This window comes from Electrona antarctica (genome assembly GCF_951216825.1).
Source record: "Electrona antarctica genome assembly, chromosome: 5".
In the NCBI taxonomy this organism is placed as follows: domain Eukaryota; kingdom Metazoa; phylum Chordata; class Actinopteri; order Myctophiformes; family Myctophidae; genus Electrona; species Electrona antarctica.
The window spans coordinates 22911437-22939353 of NC_136810.1; the positions used below are offsets into that span (position 1 = coordinate 22911437).

Consider the following 27917-nt stretch of genomic DNA (forward strand, 5'->3'; position numbering starts at 1 on the left):
AGATAGCCATGTCTTCCTTCTGAGAAGTCTTGACAGCCCTAATGTAGAACTTTTTGATATACAGCATTTCCCCTTATGGCGTTATGTCCTTGTCAGGCAAGTTACAATAGAGAAATTGTTCATTTGTTTGTAGAAAGGAGACCAAGTTTCATAGAACATATTTTACTGACAGGGCTGTAGAGACATTTCTTATGTATGTGGCTTAGGCAAGTAACAAAATATACCTAAAGTGAGATGCCCAGCATTGACCACTTGTACAACTGCCTATTTCACATAAATAAATCACTGGATAGATTAACCCACAACTGTGTCTAATTGCTATACTTAACACAAACTGACACAGCATTTTAATAAACACTAATACAGAATATAAAGTTTAAACCAAATTTAAAGAAACAGAAAAAACGAATAACTGGCAAGTGTAAATGCTTGCGACTACAGTACATCCAGTTCAACTCCGGTTTGTGTGGAACACGTCAAACTTTGCCAGACATTACAGTGGGTCAATGAGTCAGTGACGGTGAATGTGTGTTGCTTCTTTCTTTGCTACGGTTTGGTAGCAGTAATATGGCCATCCTCCATGTGTGTCTGTAGTCTTTGTTGGTGTTGAGCTTCAATTGGCCCTTCATGGAGGTTTTGTGCTCATGAGGAGGGGATGATATAGTCATTGCTAGCTACTACTCCAGTATTGTCATAGCTGGCCCACCTATGGTGCTTTGTCAATGATCCAGAGATGTGTGTCTGTGTGGGACACTCTCCTTCGCATCAAACAGGACATTGCTACACTTCCATTTGTCCACTCACAGCATCGTTCTGTGGAGAAAAGAAAATAAATAATTGATTGAAACCTTTATTTATTCTCGAAAGAGCAATTGAGGTTCTCCCTCATTTTCAATGCTGCCGAGATTACATACATTTTATGAAACAGTTTAAGACATAAAACACAAATCAAAACTTCATGTAGGGAGAGACATCATTATACAGACATTGAGACAAAACATAAACAGTTACATATTGAGGTAGGGAGGTTCAAAAGCAGGTTATTAAATTGACCATAGGATATTGGGGTGTTAATTTTCAATGTTTGTTGTAAAGTGTTCCATGTGGTGGGGGCATCGAAGCAAAAAGCTGATTTACCTAATTCAGATTGGACGGATGGGACCTCTAGAGAAAGCCATTCACTTGAACGGGTCTGGTGAGTATTTCTTTTCCATTGTAACAGCAATGTGATGTATGGAGGTAGCTTCCCATCAATGGCTTTAAAAATAAACTGGTGCCAGTGCATGGTTCTCCTCTCAGAGAGGGAAGACCAACCTACTTTATCGTAAAGGGTGCAATGGTGAGTGCTATAGTTTTCACCTGTAATAAACCTTAGTGCTGAGTGATAAACTGTATCTAGGGGTAGACGAGTGGTAAGGGCAGCATTTCTATAAATAACATCACCGTAGTCCAGAACTGACATGAAAACAGCATCAACAACCCTTTTCCTGCAGATCATTGGGAAGTTAGCTTTATTTCTATAGAGAAAACCAATTTTCTGCCTTAACTTGGTGGTAAGGTCAGTGATATGGTGTTTAAACGTACATTTTTCATCAAGCCAGATACCCAGATACTTATATTCAGTGACTCTGTCGATAGAGGATCCATTGATAGTGCGAATGTGCAGGGAGTTGAAGTCTATGTTTTTGTTTTTTGAAAATAACATAAATTTGGTTTTACTGGCGTTCAGGACGAGTTTGAGTGAGATGAGTGCATCTTGCATGGTGTTAAAGGCTTGTTGGAGTTTTTCTATTGCTAATTGGGTAGAGTCAGCTGTACAGTAGATTATGGTGTCATCAGCATATAAGTGGGATTGGCAGTCTTTTAGTGTGGATACTATGTCATTTATGTATATGGTAAAAATAACTGGACCTAGTACAGAACCTTGAGGCACACCATTGGTAACCTGCAGGAAATCTGATTGTGTATCCCTTCCCCTGACACACTGGCGCCTCTCGTTTAGGTAGTCATGGAACCAACGATGGGCCCTATCGTCCAGACCGATGTTACGTAGTTTCTCCAGCAGTAGGCCTTGATTTACAGTATCGAATGCTTTTGAGAGGTCTATAAATAAGGCAGCATAGTGTTGTCGATTATCTATTGCAGATACTATATCATTTTTTACTAAGGTGACTGCAGAAATAGTGCTGTGATTTGGTCTAAAACCGGATTGCTGTGGGCTTAAAACAGAAAATTTAGAGAGAAATGGCTTGAGTTGGTTATTAACTAGTGTTTCCATTATTTTAGCTAGACAGGGCAGTTTTGAGATTGGTCTATAATGGTTTAGGTCCTCTCTATCCCCACCTTTAAAAAGAGGGGTTACGTGGGCCGTTTTCCATAAACTGGGGAAAACACCTTCACTGATTGAGAGGTTAAAGATATGGGCAAGAGGTTCTGCAATGATTGGGGCAGTTAATTTAATGAAAAATGGATCCAAGTTATCCTCCCCTGGTGAGCTCTTTGCGTTCATATTTAATAATTCGTCTAATACAGAGCGAGGGGTGAAGGGCTTAAAAGAAAAAGATTGACGATGGTCCAATTGGTAAGTGATATCTAGAACGTTTACAAGGGGTCCTGTATGCGTTTTTTCAAATAAATTCCCTGCATCTTCGAAGTGTTTGTTAAAGGCATGGCAGATATCCGCTTGATCTCCAAGCACCAGGTTATCATATTTAATGTGAGTAGGCAGGTGAGTAGGGAGTGTTTGCGGATTTATGTTTAAGGTCTAGAAAGTATTTTGACTTGGCTTTTTTTACTTCTGAGGTACATGCATTTCTGATTTTCCTAAAGGCCAACCAGTGTGCGGGATCTCTTGAGCGTCTGGCACGAGACCAGGCAGAATACCTTTGTTTAAATAAGGTTGATAGTTCCTGGGAGAACCAGGGTGTTGATCTATCTTTGACTCTAAATTTCTTCAATGGGGCATGCCTATCTACAATTGAGATAAAGGTATTTATAAAAAATTCTAGGGCCGGTTGAAGTTCGGAGAATTCTGTTGTGAGGTGAATACTACTTTGGTGAAGATCGACTAAAAATATTTGTTCATTAAAGTGTCTAAAATGTATTTTCGTAACCATGCAGGAATTTGTTTTTGTTAGCCGTGTACTCCTGATGCAGGCAATTGGGCAATGGTCACTTTGCCCAAGTTCAAATACGCCACTGGCCATAATTTTGTCTGGTTTATTTGAGAATAAGAGATCAATTAGGGTATCCCTGGCATTGTCCTTTATATAATGGAAAATAGATATTAGCCACATGAAACCTATAGAGACCCATACTGTACTTGATGCAGATGGAAGAGATGGTCATCCTGTGTTACTGCAAACATTGTTTTTATGTGCATGACTATTTCTTTGACAAATAAATGATCATTGTGTACAAACCGCCAAATCAGAGCTTACTATGTAAATAGATCATATTGACAAAATTATGAATGGATCCAATTAGAGAGTTTCTGAGAAAACTGTGATCGAGAATTTGTAAAGGCTAAAATGTGAATGTAGAACAAATTAAAAACAACTTAACAGTAGCTTACTATCATGAAAAGCAAATGCCTTTACCAATAAAGGCAACCCATAATGAACAACAATTCAATGCCACTGCGTTGGCCCTGATTACGTCTATTGTAAAAGGAGTAAAATTTCATGTTTTTTGTTTTCTCCCGGACAGCTCATACTCTCTGTTCAGCTGTCTCTAGAGTATTGACTACAATGTTAATTAACTCGCCCACCACATGGAGAGGATTGTACTAATTGGACAAGGTCTGTGCATGCTGTTCTGCAGACAGAAAGAGCACATTTCATCATAGTGATAATGCTGCCGACACAAAATCATTCCAGCTGAAGTTATGGTTCAGAGATAAAACCCGATGTGACAGGATTGGCTATGCTTTTGATCACAAGTGGTGACAAGAAGATGAAACAGGATATGAAAAGCCATCTTGAACTTCCCAAGCTTGGCAGAGTGAAAGTGTGTATTATATCCCTGGCAGAAACAACTGGCAGGTACTTAAGTGCTGGTCTTACGGATGACTAAAGCAGCATTTATACTTTGTTGCACGATGGTGTCCCATGCTGTAAAAAGCAGCTCCAGAAGCTCACAACGCGTCTCAATACGAGCCATTGTGAACTTGTAGATCTGCTATTTCTGGCATAACCGTGTCCATAGCAATGTATCTGAATGTGTGATGGAGACTTAATTTACTGGACTACAGCCTGGCTCATAATGATGAGTCACCCAGGCCTGACTGAAAAAGGCGAGGGTTTGCCATGAGTAGACCCTCACCACTTGTGAGTGACTCACTTGACACAGTCTGCCATGAGCAGACGGTGTCAAGTGAGTCACTTATGTAATCACTGCAGGATGTTTTGGCACGTGTTTTGGTCCATGATGCACGCCGTTGTCATCTGATGTTAGGATCTTTTATTGTGTTATTTTAATTCTGTTTGATCATGCTGTTCTAAAACTATGATAAACCATGGACCAATGCTAACTGCAGATCAACGGCCAAGTTGTCTGAATCACGCACGCACGCACGCACGCACGCACGCACGCACGCACGCATTGGTTAAGTATTTATAAAGATTGCTATTTCCATTTGTGCAAATGAGGCATATATACTGTCACCATACTAGGAAGGCATGAAGACAAAGCAGCCAGCCTGCTGAACACCACAGTATGATTTCTGTGGCTTTGATCACAAACTGGCACTGCACACATTCGTAGTAGTAACTTACTATCAATAGTCCAAGATTGTACAGCGTTATTAGAATGTCTTCTTTTCACAATAAACAAGACAAGAGCTCCATACTGTACTGTAGTGTAGAATAGATGCTCCTCCTGTTGTGCCATTATTTATTTATTCATGGGAAGAGGGTTTGCATAAGCCTAATTAGAAATGTATTTTTGATGTTCGAAGGGCCGGGACATCCATTTAGTGCCTCAGTGCTGCACATAGGGCTTTATAGAAATGAAGCTACTGGGAGCTACATTAGGGAACAGCTGTGTGTTTACTGCCCTTTAAGGACTGCTAGAGCCCCCATGGGAATTATGAACAAACAGATATTTTTGTGAAAGCACGTTTCAATGTGTAACGTCTTATAGAAGCCTCAGCCTTTTGTCTGAAGTTGCCAGTGTGCAGTTACAACATGGACATAAATTCCATACAATGTACCACCAGGGTTATGGGTTTGATTTTGCACCGAGAGGACTCCTACAAGTGTGGTACACGGTAAAATAGAGATAATATCAGAGTTCAACTAGAAAAAGTGCCCTTCTGGGCACAGGTCTCCACCAGGAGGATAGGACTGTGTGAGATGTTTGTAAAATGTTTAGGAGTAATATAAACATGTTTGTCTTTGATGGCAATTGGATGATTTGAGGCATTTTGTTCCAAAAATGTGTTTAGCAAAAATCAACCTGTTGGTGGCGCTATAACAGACCAATGTGAAAAGGGTGGGATATATTCCTCAGCCTAGTAAGAAAATGTGTGAAAGATTTCACGTAAATTGCATGCTGCGTTCATGATTTGAGGCTTTTGTTCAAAACAGGGCAATCTTGCAAACTGTGAAAGCCAATTATAGCCAATTAGGATGGAATATGAAATATCGGACAGATCCGGCTTGAGCACATGACCATAGAGATACTGTGTAACGATTTGCGAGATTTTTGGACAGAATCTGGAGGAGTAATATAAAAAAATGTGTTTTACAAAAGTCGGCCTCCTGGTGGCGCTATAAAAGGCAGATGCGGAAAATGCAGGTCAAAGGTTTGTCCTTGGCCTCTGGGAGTGTGCATGCAACGTTTCACGCAGATCGGTGCAGTTTTAGGTAAAAAATGTGAAAAGCTGCCTCATGGTGGCGCTATAACAGGCCGTTCTGGAAAATGCGGGGCAGAGGTTCATCGTTGGCATCCAGGGAGTGTGTGTGCAAAGTTTGGCATCGACCGTGTTAACGGTGCCGGAGATTAGCTGGTAACGGACGGACGGAAGGACGGACGGACACACACACACACACACACACACACACACACACACGGACGGAGTGCAAAACATACTCTCTCCCCATGCCTTCGGCCTGGTGGAGACAATTAACACTTTTTATTTTGCTGTGTATAGCTATACTGTATACCAGTGGATGAATGCCATTATGAATACATATTTGAAAGGAGACCTGGCCAACACAAGCAGCTCAAAGTTAGAACAAAAATAGAAAGAAAGAAAGAAAGAAAGAAAGAAAGAAAGAAAGAAAGAAAGAAAGAAAGAAAACAACTAACAAAAACAGATTTTCAATATACTGATGAATGACATTCAAATGACTAGTTATTTCATTCTGATTTAGATTTTAATCACTTGTTGATTAGCCTAGTCCTAGTGCAACATCATTCTGAATAAAATATTATATCAACAGTTTTTTCCCAGAGAAGCAAATGTAATATTCTTAGTAAAGATAAACTATAATAGCCTATCTATCTTGTCATCATCACAAACACTATAGATATTATTGTTTGGTCAAGATTAACTATATTAAAGTTTGATTTATTTGTTGAAATTGAAGGATCCCTCACTAATAAGCATGATAGCCTATGCCTTAAAACATAATTACCCTGCTAATACAACGTTTAAAAACATATTTTTATATTGTTTTGATGCTCATATTAACCTTAGGAAGTGTTAAGTTGTTGTTTATTAGCACATGCATTCCACATAGAGGGCAATTATATGTATTAAAGCATAAGGCTTATTAGCCATGCAGGGATCCTTTGTTAAAAGGGTATCCACCAAGAGAAAGCAATAACAGATTCCCTGTTTGCACACACTACCCAGGGGTGGATCTGAAGCAGCACACATCCGCCCTGTCACACAGTGTTATGGTAAACAGTGTTCCCACATGCTGAATGCAATGCTGCAGCGCTTATACCCTGAAGAAAATATATCTCTGTACAGTCAGTGAGACAATGTAAATTTGTGCCTACTGTCAGATTGACGTACTGTACTCGTAACCGTGCATGATGGATTCACCATTCGTCGTGCGACTGGGTTGTTTTTAGTCGCTGCTGTGCCAGTTTCAGGACCCGACCCCATCTGTGCTTGTTTACATTTGGCCAACAGATGCCAGACGTAAGTGGGCCTCGGTTTTCTCAGCCATTACCCTGCATCCTCTCTGGGGATGCAGCTTTGTCCCCCCGCAAATAGACCAAAGGCCATGCGATGACGCATTGTGTGGGTACATCCACTGAAGTCCACAGCTCACCCACAGCAAGGATTACAATACTTACCACATCCAAAGCCCTACATATTATCTGCATGCTTCATTGTGTGACAGTGCATCGTATGCATCATGTGCAACGTATCGGTTCACACAATCACTTGTCTTTTTGCTGTGTGAAGGCATGTTATCCTCTAATCTCGCCACAGAAACTCTGCAAAGCCTTGTGCACTGAATCGGGCCTCTGGCGTCTTGTCAGTGTGATAGCGATGTGAATGATTATTCAAAATTATTCTTGGCTCGTTGTGAATACTGTCCTGTTTAGAGGAAGGCATACTTTCCATTTTCCTAATAAGATACAGTTTCACCAAATCATATGAAGGATGAAAGATGTTGGAATAGTAAAAAAAAACCTCAAGCATAGTTCCTCCGGTCCTATGCCGTAGGGGGGAAAATTGTTCCAAACATTCATCTGTCAAATCAGCAGGTATTATCATTACTATCTAACCCTCTAGGTCTACTTTGTCATTTACAACGTGTATTCTGTCACAGTTGTGATAACACAAAAGACGCAATCCAGTAAAACCTGGAGGGCTGCCAGCATGGGTTAGCCTTGCTCAGTCTGAGATTGATGAGCCCTCGCAAACGAAACTGACTCCGTATCTAATAAGGAGCCCCCGTGGACATGTCCGGTCTTAGTTAAGCATGTTTCCTCCAGGAGAGGAGCTCTGGGATCCCTCTCCATGTCCCCGGCTTCTCTGTCTGTGTCACAGCCTTGCCTTGCAGAGTCCACGCCGGCTCTCCAACCCATTTGTCAAAACCTCTGCCCTCATTAAATTATCATGGCCAGAGAGAGACGTCTGCTTCTAGCAAAGAGGCTTGGAGCTAGCAATCAGACAGATCACTGCAGTGTCTAAGACGGAACTGAATATATAATTGAGGGTTTTCCACCCACTGAAGATTTAAGGTAGGGAATTTTCGATTGAGCTTGCTTGATCAAAGGTAAAAGGGATAATCCGAGGTTGTCCCCAGGAACTGTTGTTTGCAATAATTCATTGTCCTTGACCATGTACAGTATATGGAAAACCTTACACACAATGTTTTCCTCTAAAACCACTCAAAGGCAGTGAAAATAGAGTGTGCATGGTAATGGGACAGTGCCTTTTCATCACCCTACTGTTCTAAAATGTCATTAAAATGTGTAATTTAAACTAACTACCCCCATCATTTCAGTTAGCAAAAGAATGACACTTGTAATAAGCTAGTCAGCATGAAACAAATTTCGAGATGGAGTGTGCATGATATTTTGGTCAAATACAGGTCAGATGATCAGCTAAGATTGGCCATTAGGTAAGCAGTTACTGTATAGGAGCAATTTCTTGTGCATGTTTATGTGCAGATACGTGTACAGAATAGTGTAAGCCCTATTGTAATACGACAGATTGTAGATTGAGACTAGACTAGATTGTAAATAGCCGATCTACAAGTTCACAACTAAGAAGACTGAAAATGGTTTTGAACATTATTGACAGATTGTCAGGTTGAAAGTGGTTCATTTCCCTGTATATGTATGTGTGGTACTGGTGCATGTACAGGGCTGGACTGGCCACAGGTCATACCAGGCATTTTCCCGGTGGGCCGCGACCGTGGGGGACCGCCAAAAAAAAAAAACGGCAGGCCACCAGGAAAGGTCCGGGCGTGCTGCCATTCTGCCAGTACTATCATGATAATTTCACTGTACCTGTATCAGTGAATGACAAATAAACCCTCTACAAAGGGTTGTGTAGTTGTCTGTTGGTTTGTATAATTTATGTTGTTCTGTAAAAGTGGTGGTATTAGGGCTTGTTTGTTTGTGTGTGCCTCGACGGAGTGGGTGGTAGAGTTTCTGCTATCTGTGCGCTGGTTGTGGTGGGCCGGTCTGGGTCAAATTCACGTGAAAATTATTTTTTGTCCCAGTCCAGCCCTGTGCATGTACTCAACTCTACATGCAGTGGTTGGAAAGTAACTATAGCATTTACTCAAGTACTGTACTTTGTAAATTTGAGGTATCTGTAATTGTACTTATACTTTGTACTCAAATTTCCAATACTTTTACTTCTATAACATCTCAGAGGAAATGTGACGAAGTGTGCGCTTGTAGATCGGCTAGTTTCAGAAGTTTTTTTTATACGTTTTGAACTTGTGAAATTCTGCACATGCTGATACTTGTATGTATACTTTTACTCAAGTAGCCTACATTTTGAATACAGGACTTCTACTTAACAACAGTGAGTGAGTATATTGCTGTATGTATTGATACTTTTACTTAAGTAAAACATGTGAGTACTTCTTCCATCACTGTTTATGTGTGTGATTGTATCTATCTCATGTGTTGAGCTGCTAGAATTTCACTTTGCTGCCATGGTGGCATACAGCCGGTTGCGTAACACATCATAGAGTATAAGGTGTAGGCAGCAGAGAACAAGAAGACGGAGAAGTAGAATTTTAATCTTGAATTTGACCCAGTTCAGAAGCATTTCCTGCCACAGTACGCCTTCAGCTTCTTGAATAAAAGCTGGGGACTTTTTTTTTTATTGAGGTTTTTCATTAATTTCTTGTGCTGCACTGTAGCCCTTCTCTTGTATTGCATCTGTTATTATTTGAGATTTAATATGTCTTTTCAATTAAATGGTCTTTTGTAATGTTTTTCTTTTGTGTTTGCCCTTAAGGTTTTGTGTAAACCACTTTTGAATTGCCTTGTTGTGCTCGCCGTGGCTGGCATTGAGATACATTTCATAATCATTTGCTCCTGCATTGTATTTTGGCATGTGTTTCTTAATTTCCCAATAGCCTACACCTTTTGTTAAAATAGGCCTATAGGTCCTTGTGTGTTTTGGGATGTGTTTTTCTGAAAAACTGTGGAAAAACGCTGCTACAAATCCAAAAAATGCAGCAGTGTGGAGGGACCTTTACAGTCACTGTGTTATTGGGCTTTAACAGTTAATCAAACTAATCAATTTAATCTGTAATACAAATAATTGATTATTTATTTGAAAGAAAAATAATCAACTTGGCGGGGGCATCTCACAGCGCGTCACTGAGATTGTAGATCGCCTATTTTCGCTATTTAACATTGTATGGTTTAAGCGACTGATCAGAATTTAATTGATTTGACTGATCAGATAGATATAGCCTATTTAATTGATCTGACTATAAAAAATCAAGTAATGTGTTTTTTGCATTGATTCATTGATATATAAGAACTAAAACCAATTTTCAGAAAAATAGGTAATCAATAGAAATAATCGGATAAGGGCCCAGACTGCTGGCCTAGCGGTCCGGCCACTTAGGCTCTAATGCAGCCTGACAGCAAAGGTTGGGGACCGGGATTCAAACCCAGGACTCGCTGTGCTCCCCATCTCTCTCCCTGTTTCCTGTCTGTCTCCACTAAAATTACTATCAATAAAAATAATAAACAAAAATGGATAGTTGCAGCCCTTTAGCGTGACAGACCAGCAGCAACTCACCAGGCGGTGGCTGTGTTGTAGGGCAGGAGTGTGGGGCTGTGTCCCTCCCCTCGGAGGCTGTGTCTGGGCTGGTAGTGGCTGCCGGGAACAGTGGCTGGGGCCTGGGCTTCGCTCTCCTCCGGCATGGACCTGTGCCACTGACTCCTGGCCTTCTTCAGCCAGCGCCCCCCCAGACCCCACTTCTCCAAGTACACCCGGCACAGTTCATAGTTTATGGCCGAGTAGTAGAGGAAGTCCAACGCCAGCAGCACCATGACGAAGAAGCCGTAGATCCACACGCCAACCAGGGCTGTGTAGTTACTGCAGGGAAGAGAAGTGTTTAAAGAAGTGGACTGTAAATCTGTCTTGAGTGAAAGTGATCGGACCAGTGCACATGTCATTGTCTATTCACAGCTTTGGCCATATATCGTACATGATACGTGATTGATTGATTGATTGATTGATTGATTGATTTAGGGTTGTCCCGATCGGATCGGGTGATCGGAAATCGGCTCCGATCACATGATTTTCAAAAGATCAGATTTTTAAAACCCAATTGCCGCCAGCATTAATTCATCCATCGATAGCGTACTGCCAGGGTTTTATCGCGCGTAACACTTACTTTGAAGAGCCTATATCCGTAATCGCATGTTACAGTGACAAACTGTTGTGTGTGGTGTCTTGACCGGTTGTTGTTCTCTCGTCGGTGGAAAAAGTGGACCGTGAGTATCACAGCGCCTGCTACAGGCCGTTGAAAACGCTTGTCTGGGCCAAATCTGCCCCGCCAATGTCAGTTCTGAGATACAGCCATCTGAAGACAGAGCAGACAGTGCAAGTGGATGCGCACGCATCTTCAAAATGGCCGCGGCCATTGTGTGTTTGTGTCCCAGAGCGTTGTTTGCGATAGCAATATCAGCTAACGATCGAAACGGATCAAAAAGCGTTTGGCGGAGAAGGAAGAAGGGGTAGGTTCTCGTGTTCCATGTGACTGGCACTAAAACGGTTAATTGTCTAATGTAAATCTCAAAGAAAGATGTATAAGCAATGAGATTTTGTAAAAACAGTTGTGTTTATGCTAGTTGTTTTCCTTCTGGTCCCAGTCAGAGATCATCAAACAAAGACTAGTCACACTCAGAGGCGTGAAAGACACCTATGATGAAAACAAAGGCAATGCAACCTCCGCTATGCATGATGGCATTGATGTCTCTCTCTGAATGAGAGAGATACTCTTTAAGAGTTTTAACTTGACTTCAGTTATATAAGCTGTAGAACTGTATTCACTCTAATAACCAATACATCATTATTTTGCTATGATTCCATGCTTTCATAGAAAGCAAAAAAAACACAATGACAGTCATTCTAATAAGAGTATAGTCACATTTTGCTTTTGAAATTGAAAGGCAACACAACAGACTACACTAGAGTGATATACATTAGGATATTTGCTATTGTGATATGGCATAAGTGTTATATCAAAATATAAAGATCGGATCGGGAAAGATCGGTATCGGTATGTCTCAACATCAAATTAATCGGATCGGGAGCAAAAAAACGTGATCGGGACATCCCTAGATTGATTGATTGATTCATTTATTGTGTTTTGTGTCATGGATCGTAGGTGCCCAGTGCCCAGCACCCAGCACCCAGCACCCAGCGCACATCAACTTACAGGTCAGATAATCATTGTAAATGTGTACAATATGATACACACAAAAATCAACACTAATTTACAAACTGTCTGCATTTCATTCAAACAGAACATAATGCAATTTCTTCCCACATGCTTCACATTAAGGTCACATTCACACCAGAAAGCTTTGCTGCGATTAAAACAAATCCTGCTGCGCATTGTCAGAAAATGCACTTCGTTTGGCAGGTGTGAAGGCTCATTCGAATCCTAATGCGTATCAAAGAACCGCATTCTACTCCGAGCAAAAACGGGGGTTTCGCTTCGCTTCCAATCGCACTTGATTACGATTCGGTGCAGGTGTGAATGCAATCCGCAGTAAATAAAGGAAATGAAGCAAACAATGTGGCGGGTGAGGAGCTAAACACAGTTGGAGACGCAGCGCAAAGATGTCCCGTTACCGTGGATAGACGTGGTCGAATGAGGAGACTGAAGCCCTGATCGAAATGAGGACGAGTACATTAATCAATTGCTTAAGGAAACACATACAAACACTGCAGTGTATTATAGCCTACAGAATATTCTGTCTGTCTGTCTGTCTATGCATGCCGTAAACATGGAGTGCTGTCACTGTGTGGGGACTGGGGAGTAGGGACTTTCATCTCGATAAACTTGTAAACATTTTGCGCTGCTGTCTGTTATATCAGTGCACTCAGCGTTGTTCCTCAATGCCCAAAAGAACAGTGCATGGCTGCATGCGGAGAGAGAGAGAGAGAGAGGGGGGGGGGGGGGGGGGCAGTCCCAGACGGCACGACACATGCACGTTATGAGTATAATTTTATCACCATAGATTTCACTGTGTAGGCTAGTTTATGAATGGAACACATGATAAAGGTCCCCCCTGCTGCGTTTCCAATTGCTGCGGATGACAGTGTGAAGGCAAACCGCAGCAAATTAAATATGCAAGAATCCCAAATTCTCCGCCCATTCACACTGAGTCTACCGAAGTATTAGGTGGGAATGTGACCTAAGTCTTTCATAATTATTCAACCAAAAGGAGAACACATGATGACACTAATGACATTTTACAAAAACATGAATTAGGGAAAGGTGAATACTTTGTATACCCATTTGACTTTTTGAGCAGTGCACGCCGCTCCAATGAAGGGCTGTGTGACGTGTGTGTATGTCTGTCTGTTTGTAGCACGACTGTTTGTAGTACAATCAATTGACCCATGCAGATGATTGAGGTCACATTCGGGTCACACACGTATATCTTTTCTACGTCCGAGCATAGACATGGTAACGCCCCGCCTGCCTCTGATTGGCCTACTGACACTGCCGGCCTTATCAGAGTTTCCTCCGAGGTGGAAGATGGTTACTCTGTGGTGGGAAATAAATAAATAATACAAGTACGATATAATACAAGAGAATGACAGCGTGGCACGCGCAACAGTAACTTTGATTTTTGTAGAAGAGGCAAATTAATATTGTTTATGTCGTTGGTCTGTTTATTTGTATACATGTGTAAACTTGAAACATTATTGTACTGTAAAAAGGTCTCTTTTCCCTTGATCTTTATCTTTTTTAGTGAGTATTAGTTTACTATAATTAGATTAATACCTTGATCTTTATCTTTTTTAGTATAATAGTATTAGTTTACTATAATTAGATTAATACACGATAATCAACACTAACACTTTAATTTAGAACACAGTCAAATCAAATCATAGTACATACGTGTTTAATTATTCAATCAAAGCAAACGGCACAAACAATATTAGTTTGCCTCTTCTACAAAAATTGTCGCGTGTTGCCATTCTCTTGTACTGTATTTTTTCCCACCACGGAGTACCCTTGCAGGACAGGCAAGACGGGCAGTGTCGGTAGGCCAATCAGAGGCAGGCGGGGTGTTACCATGTCTATGCTCGGACGGAATAGATATACGCGGGTCACACACTGTTGAGCAGCCGGGCCATTCACTCTGAGCAGTCAGCTAATTGTGGTTTTTAGTTTCCTGGCTATTAATTAGCCTTTTCTTTTTCTTTGTTCTTTGTATCTTCTCTTTTCCCTTTCTTTTCATTTTACTTAATTGTCTCTCCCCACTCTGTGACAGACTCAATTTATAAAGTGGATTAAGGCAAAAGGAGTCTTTGAAGGTCATCCCTACAGTAGGCTATGCAAATTATTACACAAAAGTTGATGACCAAAAAGGTTTCGCTCACTGCTTCCACTATGTACGACAGGATTGCCTATTCCTGCTCAATAAGGCGGGGAATGAGGGATACTGCATGTATCTTCATGAACCGTCATTTAAACGTCTTAAAAACACAATAAACTGATTAAATAGATAAATAAATACAAAAACATTTCTCATTTCATTCAGTAAAACTCCCTTAAAAAGGGTATCTTTGAAAAACAAAGAAAAGGTCCCGCACACTGTCAGACACTTGCCTTTGTTTTGGTAAGTAGGTAAAACGTTTTTTTATATTTACGCTACAGACGAGAGGCTGGTCTGGATTTATGCGAGCATAGGAAAAGAAGAGCTACTATATACATATATACATACACAGGTGGACCCACATCCCCAGTATCGTATTTAGTCTGCTCTGAAAAAGGCTGTTATTTTCAAAGCTGAGCACCCATTGCCTTAACCGGTTAAGGACGGTTTAGGACGGTTTCCTGAGGAAGCGCACCTGTTTTTCTTTCTTTATGCTATATTATGCTTTGTATTATTGCCAGCAGTACCAGCATAGTCAGTATCCGATAACTCGCCAGTTTACCAACTCGCCACAGCGAAAACTCTTCATCAATGTGGTTTCAAAGTGGGTCACTCGACAGAGACTGCCCTGCTGGCAGTGACGGAGTCGCTCCATGCCGCTAGAGCGAACTCTCTCTCCTCCGTCCTGATACTCCTGGACCTGTCTGCAGCGTTCGACACGGTGAACCATCAGATCCTCCTCTCCACCCTCGAGGGGATGGGTGTCTCAGGCTCTGCACTCTCCCTGTTTGCATCCTACCTGACGGGTCGCTCCTACCAGGTGATGCTGAGAGGGTCTGTGTCAGAACCACACAGGCTCACAACTGGGGTTCCCCAAGGCTCGGTTCTGGGTCCTCTTCTTTTCTCTCTCTACACTACATCTCTGGGTGCTGTCATCCACTCCCATGGCTTTTCCTACCACTGCTATGCCGATGACACCCAGCTGATCCTCTCATTCCCCCCCTCTGATACCCAAGTGGAGGCACGCATTGCTGCTTGTCTGGCTGACATCTCGGCGTGGATGTCGACAAACCACCTGAGGCTCAACCTGGACAAGACCGAGCTGATGTTCCTCCCGGGGAAGGGCTGTCCGCACCGAGACATGGCCATCACCATTGATAATGCTGTGGTGACCTCAACTCGGACTGCGAAAAATCTGGGTGTGACCCTGGACGATCAACTGACGTTCTCGGCAAACATCGCATCAGTGACAAGGTCCTGCAGATTCCTCCTCTACAACATCAGGAGGATTCGCCCCTTCCTCACGGAGAAGGCAGCCCAGGTGCTCATCCAGGCTCTCGTCATCTCCCGCCTGGACTACTGCAACTCCCTCCTTGCTGGTGCTCCGGCATCTGCCATCAGACCTCTGGAGCTTGTTCAGAAAGCTGCGGCTCGTCTGGTGTTCAACCGCCCCAAGTTCTCCCACACAACCATCCTTCTCCGTTCTCTACACTGGCTCCCCGTAGCGGCCCGCATCCAGTTCAAAACCCTGGTGTTAGCCTATAGGGCAGTGAAAGGAACAGCTCCTTCCTACCTCCGGGCTATGGTCGATGCCTACACCCCTGCCCGACCACTTCGGTCTGCCACCTCGGGGCGACTGATTGCCTCGTCACTCAAGGGTCCTTCTGGCCGATCCACACGGTCACGACTCTTTTCTGTTCTGGCCCCACAGTGGTGGAATGAACTCCCCACTGATGTTAGGACAGCAGAGTCACTGCCCATATTTCGCCGCAGGTTGAAAACCCACCTCTTCAGGAAACACTACCCTTCCTCTCTGCCTGACCTACTTGTTGTTAACTAGTTGTACGAACGCTTGTTTTCTATTGTTGTATTGTTTATTGGATCTTGTTTAGTCGATACACTTAATTGTTTTAGCTCATGCTCATTTGATTTAGCTATTTTGTCTCATCTGTTTAAGGAAATAGGTAGCTGATATATTGCACTTTTACCTTAGCGCTAGGTATACTCTTGGTTGCTTGTTTTTGCAGAAAATGCACTAAAGACTTCTGGTGATTAGTAGTTTTTGTTCCCTACCTATGTTGAATACACTTATTGTAAGTCGCTTTGGATAAAAGCGTCTGCTAAATGACTGTAATGTAATGTAATGTAATGTAATGTAATGTAATGTCTTCATCGTTATGCTTGCTGTCTTCATCAGTGTAGTAGGCCTGTCAAACCCACAGATGTTATAGTTCATTTCCAAAGTGATCAAATGATTTTGTGCAATTAAATGGTCAACTAGATCAGGGGTTCTCAACCCGTGGGTCGCGACCCCTCGGGGGGTCGCCAAATTATTTTAGGGGGTCCCCAAATTATAAAAAAAAAAAATGCCAAAGCATTTCCGGGGGTCCCCAGCCAAAAACGTTGAGAACCCCTGAACTAGATAATGAGTATGTAAAAGTTGAATATGAATACCAATGATAATAGGCCTACCATTTCAGGATATTGTTTACTAATGAATTACATTGTTTCGGTACTTTGGTATTTAAACTTTAGCATTCCTACTTCATCTAGTGTAAACTCTAAACAACTATCCTCTCTCTCTCTCAATTCAATGCAATTTAAATGAAGGTGAAGTAAAACAAAAATGCACTAAACCGCGGCGAGTCTGAAAACTGGCGAGTTCTCCGCTAGCCGCGTAGTCAATGTGCTAAACACGCCAGACCGCTGTTATGGTCTTTAACAGTCCTTCAAACGTATCCATGTTTAACACTGTGCTGCTTCAGTGGTTAAGATGTTCATAGGGTATAATGTGTAACATGCATGAATGTGAACCAGGACCACACTGAAACACAGCAAACTTAGTCCATCTGCTGAGCCTGCTGGCTTTTCAATAACAAGCTTAACAGGCTTTGGTATCCATCTAATTTCACAGGCACATCTTGTGTCTCTTCTCCCTTAGCCTCGGAGACAGCAGGTGTTTCATTTTCTCAAGAAAAAGAAAAGCCAGGCTACTTCTCCCTTGACAAACGTTCCTCTGCATATTGAGACTGATTCAATTTTCTACTTTTTTTGAGCGCCGCTAACCGCTCCCAACACCTGACTATGTGTACTGTAGCATTAGTCTATTAGTCCGCCCCCTGTGATGTCATGTGGGGCATCATAAATCTATAAATGTATATAAATTAACCATTTATAAGATGTATAAATACATCATCGTCGTCATGCTAAAAGGCTCTCACTTCACATGGGTGTGATTTTTCTGTTTACCCACAGCTATAAATGACGGCAAGGTATAACACCGTACACGGCAAATGGCTTACCATTAAATTGGTGTCATTTGGGATGATAGCAAAGTTTTAATGGAGTTATGGAGTATATACTATTGTTGAATACCGCTAATGGAAAGATGTTCGATCCTAACAGGGTGCAACCACCCTCAGCCTACTTTAGATGAATCAATGAACTTACTCTGACCTTCAGCGATGGAGGATATTATTATACCAAACTCATTAATGCTGTATAGCTATAGCTACACTTTGCAACTGTTGTATCTATGCAGTAAATCTGCCGGTAGTCACTGGAGGCCATTTCAATAATGATTTCTAAGAGCCTCTAGTTGAGTTACTCAATTATAGACCCACTTCAGTTGGGAAATGATGCAGGCTTGGGGATATCTTTCGACGTATTCTAAGTAGCTAGAAAATGAACATTTATGTTGCTTGACTGAACACGGCACCACACACATAAGTATTAATGCACTCTAACCTAAATATATTTTTCATTACGTTTCCTCATCTGTGCGTGTGTGTGCGTGTGTGTGTGCGTGCGCGCGTGCGTGCGCGCGTGCGTGCGTGATCTCGCAAAACTAGGCTTCTTGACTGAACGGTCAGCGTCAAATTTATTGTGCATGCTGCCAGTAGGCAAAATAATGTAATTTTCCAAATGGGCCTCCCGGTAGCGCTATAACAGCCCTTTACATTTGTTCTGTACATCTTGAACTGTAGGTCATAGACTATGATGCGTTCCCTTACTGTATATCTTGAACTGTAGGTCATAGACTATGATGCGTTCCCTTACTGTATTCAAGTTTAAGTTTTTGTTAGAAAACATTGAAGTATGAACTAGAAAAAGTGCCCCTCGGTGCACAGGTCTCCACCAGGGCAGGTCAGGTTGTGGCCTCCTGGTGGCGCTATAATAGGCCAATGTGAAAAGGGTGCCATTTGTTCTTATGCCTTTGATGGCAATTGGATGATTTGAGGCATTTTGTTCCAGAAATGTGTTTTGCAAAAATCTACCTGTTGGTGGCGCTATAACAGGCCAATGTGAAAAGGGTGGGATATATTCCTCAGCCTAGTAGGAAAGTGTGTGAAAAATTTCACATAAATTGCAAGCTGCGTTCATGATTTAAGGCCTTTTGTTAGCCAATTAGGATGGGATATATCGGACAGATCGGTCTTGAGCACATGACTATAGAGATACTGTGTAACGATTTGCGTGATTTTTGGACAAAATCTGGAGGAGTAATAGCAAAAAATGTGTTTTACAAAAATCGGCATCCTGGTGACGCTATAACAGGCCGTTCTGGAAAATTTGGGGCAGAGGTTCATCGTTGGCATCTAGGGAGTGTGGGTGCAAAGTTTGGCATGGACCGGGCCAAAGGTGCCGGAGATTAGCTGGTAACGGACGGACGGACACACGGACGGACACACGGACGGACACAATTATGTATAGTAGGTATATAGAATATACAGAACCAATCTTTGATTCTAGTCAATGTGATTATACACAATGTAAAGTAAAATAAATACCTACAAGAAGAACTACCAAGTCCTCAAGGATCAAATTATTCCCATGGCTATAGAGCGTCGCAGTCCCACCCCCTACCAGGGCCCAGGAAATGATTCTCCGTTCATTTTCCTCATAGACATTTCAAAAAGTATTTATTTAAGCCTTGTACAAAGCCAACTCTTGTCGTGACATCATGACAACAAACACAATTTTTCGGGCTGAACAAATAATTAGAAAGAAGAAGAAAACGGCAGGTTACAACACTTTTTTTGTTGTTTTTCTTCTTTGTAATTATTTTAAGGTCTTTAAATAAATACGTTTTGAAATGTCTATGGGAAAAATGCATTGGGAACTATTTCCTGGGCCTGGCGTCGTCATGAAAGGGGGCGGGACTGCGACGCTCTATAGATAGACCTGTAAGTGCTATGTGTTGCCCAAGGTTAGAGAATGACAGCTCTTCAGAAACTTTGACACTCTAGTCCACGAAATAGCAGCCTTACATCCCAACTGTCCAGTGAACCAGGAGGAAACGGCCGTCCCAGCAGGCTGTCTGCCACTAAACGAAACGCCACAACATGCCACATGGCAGCGTGAACGATCTGAGACTGAGCCACGCTGTGAGGGCATTAGAGGAGAGAGAGCCATGCTTTTGTCACCACAGCCTCCCTCTGAGAACCCCCCCCCCACCCACAGACCCACGCACACACCGAAGGGCACATTGATCTTTCTGTTTCTGTCCTTCACTCAGCTCAGCACTCAATAGTTCTGTGTGAGCGTGATATGTCCATCACTGATATATAGATTGTTGTGGAATTGGAACTCCACACTGATGCTCATTGACGTGTTCGTGTGTGTGCGTGTGCGTGTGCGTGTGTGTGTGCGTGTGTGTGTGTGTGTGTGTGTGTGTGTGTGTGTGGCGCGCGCGTGTGCGTGCGCGCAGATGTCCAGAGCTGGGCCAAACAATATATGGACGTTGCCAGAAGGCCACAGAAGTACACCAATTTCTTTCACACATGTTTTTACTTTTTGAATTACTTTAACTTTCATAATTTTATAATGGAAGTGAAACGGTCTCTGATTGGGATGAAACCTTGTCCAAATTCGGAGCCATATCATAGACGACTGACGTCACAGGCTGTCCACATGAAGCTTGAGATTCATTTTGGGGCAAAGCTGTTCCTGCCTGTGTGAATCCTAAAGCCCAAACCACACCAGTTTTTAACCACACCAATTGGGTGTGGGTGACCTAAAACGGTTTTGTTGCAAGGAGTTGTCTGGTGTGGGCTTTAGATCTGCATGATTCACACTATTTTTGTTTAGTTAGTAATTGTGTTGTAAAAACAATGTTGAGAGCTGGAGGTCATGTTCTCATTATGTCTTTCTTGTGTTTAAATTACCCCACCTTGTGTTATGTCAAGATAACAACACTTGTAGCCATGATATAATCCTGATATATCACGATGTGTCATTAAATATATTATTCCATGGCACTGTAGAGTACTATGATTGTGCAAAGCCATGCACAGGTCTTTGTGCAACGTATGCATTTAGAGAAAGTGGGAATCGAACCTGCAAGCTTCCGAATAACCACTGGTGTATCCTGTGTATATTTCAAGTTACTATAAAGCCCAAACTCGACATGTGCATGTGTCCTTTGAACTGGCATGATGTCAGGGTGTTGTCGCACCACAACGGATGCCCTCAGCCTCTGCTCCTCGTTGTGGAGTTGTTGAATGGCAAATCTGGTGCAAATCTGGTGATCTGGTGCAAATCTGTGTCAGACGACGCCAATACATTTAAGTGTGATATTGTCAGGGGAGCAGCAGCAGCACACAAGCCATGCAGTTGGCAACAACAGGCTCCTTTTCGACGTTGTAGACTAGGGAAATGTCATCTCTGAGTGGGAGAAGAAATTATGTTTCACCTTGCTTCTTCAACTCAGTATTCATAATTAATTTTCCGATTGCGTGACCGGGATTTTTACAAAAGCGTGTGCTTGTTGAACTCATGAACAGCGGTGAGGCCAGCAGGACACAGACTTTCATCATCTCTCTCTCTCTCTCTCTCTCCTTTCATTTTTGTACACGTTTTCCTCCTCGATAAATTGTTTATTGCTATTTATCAATTTTATTTTCTGTAATTCTGTTTTGTTTTTAATTTGTATTAGGTCTTGCTAACTGCTCTCCATTGCAGTTACTCAATTATGATTTAATTATATGTAGTTAAAGTTGTATAATAGAGGACCACAATGGAAATATGCCTGGGAGCTTTATTGTGTTTTTATCCTCTGTGATATTGTGTGTTTTTGTTGGGAACACAATTGGCCTGTGTCAGGGGAGGGAAGGCGGACAGGGTCATTGCATACTCCTACAGGCTGGGGGCTGGGCAGCACCTGTCAGCAGGGAGTGTTGGGTCAGAGGAGTAGGACGAAGGCTCTACTGTATGTCCTCCGGGTGAGTCAGTAGGATACAACAGCAGTGACAACACAGAAATGTGTGTTTGGAGGAATTAATTGGCATTGACTGACAGACAGTGGCCTTGTGGTTAGAGTGTCCGCCCTGATACTGGGAGGTCGGGGGTTCGATCCCCGGCCGGGTCACACCAAAGACTGTAAAAATGCATCCAATGCCTCCCTGCTTGGCACTCAGCATCAATGGGTTGGATTGGGGGGTCAAATCAACTAATCAAATGATTCCCGAGCTGCAGCTCACCGCTCCTTGGCTGCGGCTTACCGCTCCAAGAGATGGTCAAATGTGCAGAACAAATTTCACTGCGGTAACATGTGACAAATCGTACGACTTTGACTTTGATAAAGACTAAATTGGGGAGAAAGTAAGACATGTGAGTACGTTTTCCACCACGTCTACGTTTTTCATCTTACTTGTGTCCGTAGCCGTCTGAGGTGGTGGTAAGGTTGATCTGCATGACTGTCTGGAACTCTGTGTCATTGCAGCAGTACTTGAAGGCGGTGTTGTTGTGGTGGCAGCAGAACATGTAGGTCTTGTTGTCCGAGAGGCGCGGGCAGTGGAAGCCGAAGTGGTAGCGCCCCTTGTGGTCGGAGTAAGGTTCACACACTCGGTAATGAGCAGAGAAGGCTGGTCACAGAGGAAAAAGTAGAAAAAACACTGAGAAAACCACAAGAATATAATAGTCAGAAAATTGTGATTGTCTTTTTTTCCGTTTTCTTACTTCATGTTAGGTAGTTTCCAGTACTTGGAGACAAACTATTCCTTTACACCCATATTTTCGGTGTAAAGGAATTTTCCATACTTCCCACATTAGTAGAATAACAATAACACAATAACAATAACAAGGACAATATGTCTAATGACATATACAGCAAGCTTTGGTCACATCTGCTAATCTGCATCCGAGCAGACTTGAGAAAGAGCGTCCCTCTGCAAAATTCACCAACAAAAAAGATTACTGAATCAGACTACTAATGTGGGAAGTTTGGAAAATTCCTTTACACCCAAAATATGGGTGTAAACCATCATGTAGTGAATCGAGCCCATTGTTTTGCTTATTTGGGATCATTGGACATTGTTTTTCTAAACCCAGTCATATGCCATCAGAAGAACCATAGCGGTAATGGATAACAAACAGTCTGACAAGGAGACAATTGAATTGGACTGCATTTCACCCTAATATAACAAAACTATGGAAACCACAACACAGGATTGTCATTCTAATTTTAATTTAATTTGAAGCATTACTGTGACTCGAGAGGATAAGTATTGAATCTGGCAACCCAAGATGCTTTTCCCCCTGTAATTGAAATCACTGAAACATCATTTGGCAGCTGTGGCTGCTGCAGATAATCACCAATTACTAATCTGTCAGCGGAACAGACCAGCCATAATGAGTGTCAATTTACAGGGCTGCTGGTGATGGTTAACACACTTGTCACAATGATCCAAGACTAAAAGCGCTTGTTTGACTGTCTCATAAACACAGTTTCTTCCGTGTGACATCTTTTCACATTCTGTTGCTATCAATCAGGCCTGAAATGAAACTTCCTCTGGAGATAAATTTCACAGGCTCTTGAGCATAGCGGTTATATAAACTCAGCACAAAAAGTTCAGAAACTTAACTTTGGTCGGTTATTTACTTATTTCTCCCCTTTAAAGGTGTAGGGAAACGGAAATGGTAGGCATTTTATTTTGAAGTTTCAGACGGTTTCAACATGAAACACCGCTCTGAAGTTTCTGAACCAATCAGAGCGTCGCATCCCTTCAGGCGATGGAACGGTAGCTAGGGACTGTCTGGATGTTATCTTGAATGGGAATAAAAACGGAGGATTTCTGTAATCAGTAGCAGCTGTGCTGGACGGATGCGCAGATATGGGGAATTAAACGGACGAGCTTCATTTTTATTGGCTTTCATCGATGTGTATCTCTACACGTCATCACGCAGCACGTTTTTGTTTTCAAGAAGTAATTAAAAAAATATTTTTATGGACTTTTGATATACAAACACAGAAATTAGATTTTTTTTGGCATCCATTGTTAGGTATGCCCATATGAAATGAAATGAAATGAAATCTATATTTACCCAGGGTATCTGGGCTAAGCTCAAGAACTTGTTTCCAGCCAGGCCCTGCTCATAGAACACATTTCATCGTAGTGGTTCAATGCCTTGTTCAAGGGCACTTCAGCGGTGGTAATTTTTTAACGTGTCGGACGGCTGATTCGAACTGGGAACCTTCCGGTATCAAGACCGCGCCGCTATCCGTTCCGCCACCGCTGCCACAAATTATGGTCACATGATGACCACGGATATGGTCTAAAAGTGTGAAAAACGTATTTTTCATCTCACTTCGCCTTTAATAATACCAATTGGTATTTTAGATCATTTTTATTGTTGCTTAGTCACCTTTACAACGAGGTATAGCTTGTAAGGATCGGACATTCCTGGAATGAGCAACACAGGTATATGTGTGTAGCGCCTCCAAAATATTTGCCATAATGGCAAATGGTTGGTATTCAGCCTTAAATTTTGAGTTGCTTAGTGGATTGGATGATTGCACGTCTCCCACAGTAATAAGGAAAAAAACTACACTTGGCCTTTATAAATGTTACACTCAGTGTTAGGGAACTCAGTAGCATCTGGAAGATCCATACACAGCCACGACGGCTTGGTGTGGTATGAGGCAGTATCTCTCTCACAGGCAAGACAGAACTTGTCATGATTGAAGGCAATCTCAATGCAGTGAGATATCGGGATGAGATAGATAGCTAGCGGCTCCAGAACACAATTCACAATCCAGTGAACGTGTGAACTCAATACCGCCACCATCTGGCAGAGTCAGGTTAGCAATCCCATATCTTCAGAATCTAGGACCTAACGCCATCCTCCAGGATGACAACGCTCGCCCCCACAGAGCCAGGATCATCACAGTACCTCCAGAAGTTGGGAGTGGAGAGGACATTGGCTGACTTGCAACAAATCTTGGTTGAGGAATGGGATACCATCCCACAGCAAAATGTGGCTAGGTTGGTGACCAGCATTAGGAGGAGGTGCCAAGCTGTTGTGGCTGTCTATTGGTCTTCTACACGCTACTGAGTTTCCTAAAATAAAATTGAGTGTAAAATGAATAAAGTGTAAAAAGTTTTTTCCTTATTACTGTGGGAGAGTGCAATCATCCAATCCGCTAAGCAACTCATAACAAGGGTGAAGCACAAGTGAGACTTCAAGGCAGCAACATCACTCTTCCATGGGCTATAGACCGTAAGGCTATGAAGCAATATAGCACTTGGCATAACGGGCAACGGATAAGGGATCTCTTAAAGGCAATGGCATGTGGCACGGTGATTGGTTTAATTATTGTAACGCCCAAACCACACCTATGCATAATGTAACGGGGAACGAAGGTGTTTTAGGGATTTAGACAGGTAACCAAAATACCAACTTTAGGGGGGGAACACCCCTTCCCCACTGCTAAATCCCCAAATAGTGTATTTAGAACGAAAATGGAGACCTATGTGTAGCCTAATTATGTTCTGTAAAGCGATTTTGGGTACCTTGAATAATAAATATATATAAATTGTATGTATTAGACACTTTTGTCACTGTTGTAGCCTACATTCCTTTTCTTTTGAGCTGCTGTAGTTCTTTCAATGTACTCTATCATCCATTATTCACTTCACTTCAATGTAAACATGTATAACTACAACCGATTTAACTATGTTACACATATACACTTTTAAGTTGAACTTACTACGCTCAGTGTGAATTTCCTTTTCAAACATGGAATCCATATAACCTAATAGCCTATCAAGTGTATCCTGCACACACAAAGGGCTCCATCTTGCGCCACCCTTATCCCTTATCCCTAAACTATTTTGAAAAACATTTTAAAATAGTTCAACTAGCCGATCTACATCGAGACATTGTGAGCTTGAAGATCGGCTATTTGAACTATTTTAAAAGGGTTTTTTTTTTAAATGGCAAATTAGTTTAGGGATAAGGGTTAAGGGGTGGTGCAAGATATAGCCCAAAATGTCCTGCTGTCATTTGGCGTTATGTCACCCAAAGAGAAAGTGTTGGGAGCTTTCCTATAATCTCTGTCAGAGACAGATTGGCTTTTGAATGCAGAGAGCAGCTTCAGGTTATAATGAGCTTTGGCATGGCGACATTCTCAAGGCACTGGCCAGCTTGCCTTTTGTCAACTCTAATTGACAGACTTTCCTTTAAATAGTGAGGTAGACTGAAAACTAGAGAAAGCAGTACGGTAATGCATATAAGCATATTGGTTGATTTAAAAGTCGATTCGTAGTGAGAGAAAAACTCCACTCTATTCCAGTTTTGCATTGTCGAGCTGCAAGGTCATCCAACATAATAGGTTGTAAGACTACGTGTACTTTAGACTTTTTCTTGGCTACACTTTTGTTCTTTTCAATTGCTACATTACAGCCAATAAAATGGTAAATCAGTTCAGATCATAGACATATTTATTTTTCTCCGCTCAGATTGCCCTGAATCATAAATCTTTGGCGCTCATGAGGAAGGGGTCAGCAGTTATGGCGAGGTGAAATTGGCAATAAGGAAGCAAAGCACTTCACCATCGGAACTGGACCATAAAGTCCTCTAATGATGCACGACTTAAAGGTTTGCGAGGGGGAGGAGGTGGCGGGGTGAGTCTCAAGCTTTGTTAGATGAGAAACAGCTGCTTTTGGTCGAGGCACCGTTGTAAATTCAGCCCATCTCGTTAATTACATTAACACCTCTCGAATTTTAGGATACAGTAAAAGGTTACATTTACAACCCTAGAGCTGAAAGAATGAAAAGCAAGGGTAGGCATGTTGTTACACTTTACAGTAGGCTGCAGTAAATTGGGACTGGCTGTTCCCTGTATGGCAAAATAGGGAGCGCACGACACTGGCAAGTTTAGAGGTTTGCATGAAGACACCCTCAAAATAGACTGCAAAATGATATGACATGAATAATACCTCTGTAAGGTCACATTCCCACCTAATACTTCGGTAGACTCGATGCGAATGGGAGGAGAATTGGGACTTCTTGCATATTTAATTTGCTGCGGTTTGCCTTCACACTGTCATCCGCAGCTATTGGAAACGCAGCAGGGGGGACCTTTATCAATGTGTTCCATTCATAAACTATAGCCTACACCAGTGGCGTGCACAGACATTTAGAGGGGCAGGTGCTCAAGTGTTTTAATTTTTTTTTTTTTTTTATGGTGATCAAATTATACTCATAACGTGCATGTGTCGTGCCGTCTGGGACTGGACCCACCCCTCTCTCTCTCTCTCTCTCTCTCTCTCTCTCTCTCTCTCTCTCTCTCTACGCACTGTTCTTTTGGGCATGGAAGGAACAGCGCTGAGCGCACTGATATTATAACAGACAGCAGCGCAAAATGTTTACAAGTTTATCGAGATGGAAGTCCCTACTCCCCAGTCCCCACACAGTGACAGCACTCCATGTTATGTAGTGTAGGCTATAATACACTGCAGGGCTTCAATCTCCTCATTCGACCACGTCTATCCACGGTAACGGGACATCTTTGCGCTGCGTAAAATATGCCTTCTCCGTCTCCAACTGTGTTCAGCTCCTCACCCGCCACATTGTTTGCTTCATTTCCTTTATTTACTGCGGATTGCATTCACACCTGCACCGAATCGTAATCAAGTGCGATTGGAAGCGAAGCGAAACCCCCGTTTTTGCTCGGAGTAGAATGCAGTTCTTTGATACGCATTAGGATTCAAATGAGCCTTCACACCTGCCAAACGAAGTGCACTTTGCAGCAAAGCTTTCTGGTGTGAATGTCACCTAAATGTCCAAATGTTGTACGGTGGGAATATGGTTCTCAGAACAGACAAAAAAGGGATAAAGAGACACAGTAGCGTACAGACCTGCAGTGGACAGCAGGACGAAGATGACTATCAGGGCGTTGAAGGACTGCCGGTTGGTGACAGTCATCTTCTCGTCCTCCAAGGGAGGGAAGGAGGGAGGGAGGAGGGCAGGCGGGGGAGAGCTTCTCTGCTTTTATCTGGACGAGGACATCCTCTGTCTGCCAGCGGCTCCTCTCACATGGCTGTTGCTTGGTGTCT

The 27917-nt window shown here is 42.4% G+C and overlaps 2 protein-coding genes across 3 annotated transcripts in view; one reads left to right on the forward strand and one right to left on the reverse strand.

Moving 5' to 3' along the window:
• parvb (parvin, beta) overlaps positions 1 to 27917 on the forward strand; it is a 398639-nt gene that overhangs the window by 56897 nt on the left and 313825 nt on the right. The gene's annotated exons all lie outside the window — the stretch shown is intronic.
• On the reverse strand, positions 276 to 27859 carry shisal1b (shisa like 1b; the record flags this gene model as incomplete). Of its 2 annotated transcripts, XM_079501147.1 has the most annotated exons (4): positions 27720 to 27859; positions 22229 to 22442; positions 10751 to 11050; positions 276 to 813 (listed from the first exon to the last, which is right to left on the reverse strand). In XM_079501147.1, coding segments are annotated over exons 1-4 (582 nt in total). In that variant the 5' UTR covers positions 27787 to 27859. The 2 variants fall into 2 exon arrangements, with proteins under 2 accessions (XP_079357273.1, XP_079357272.1); XM_079501146.1 differs by lacking the exon at positions 276 to 813 and having other exon boundaries at positions 10747 to 11050.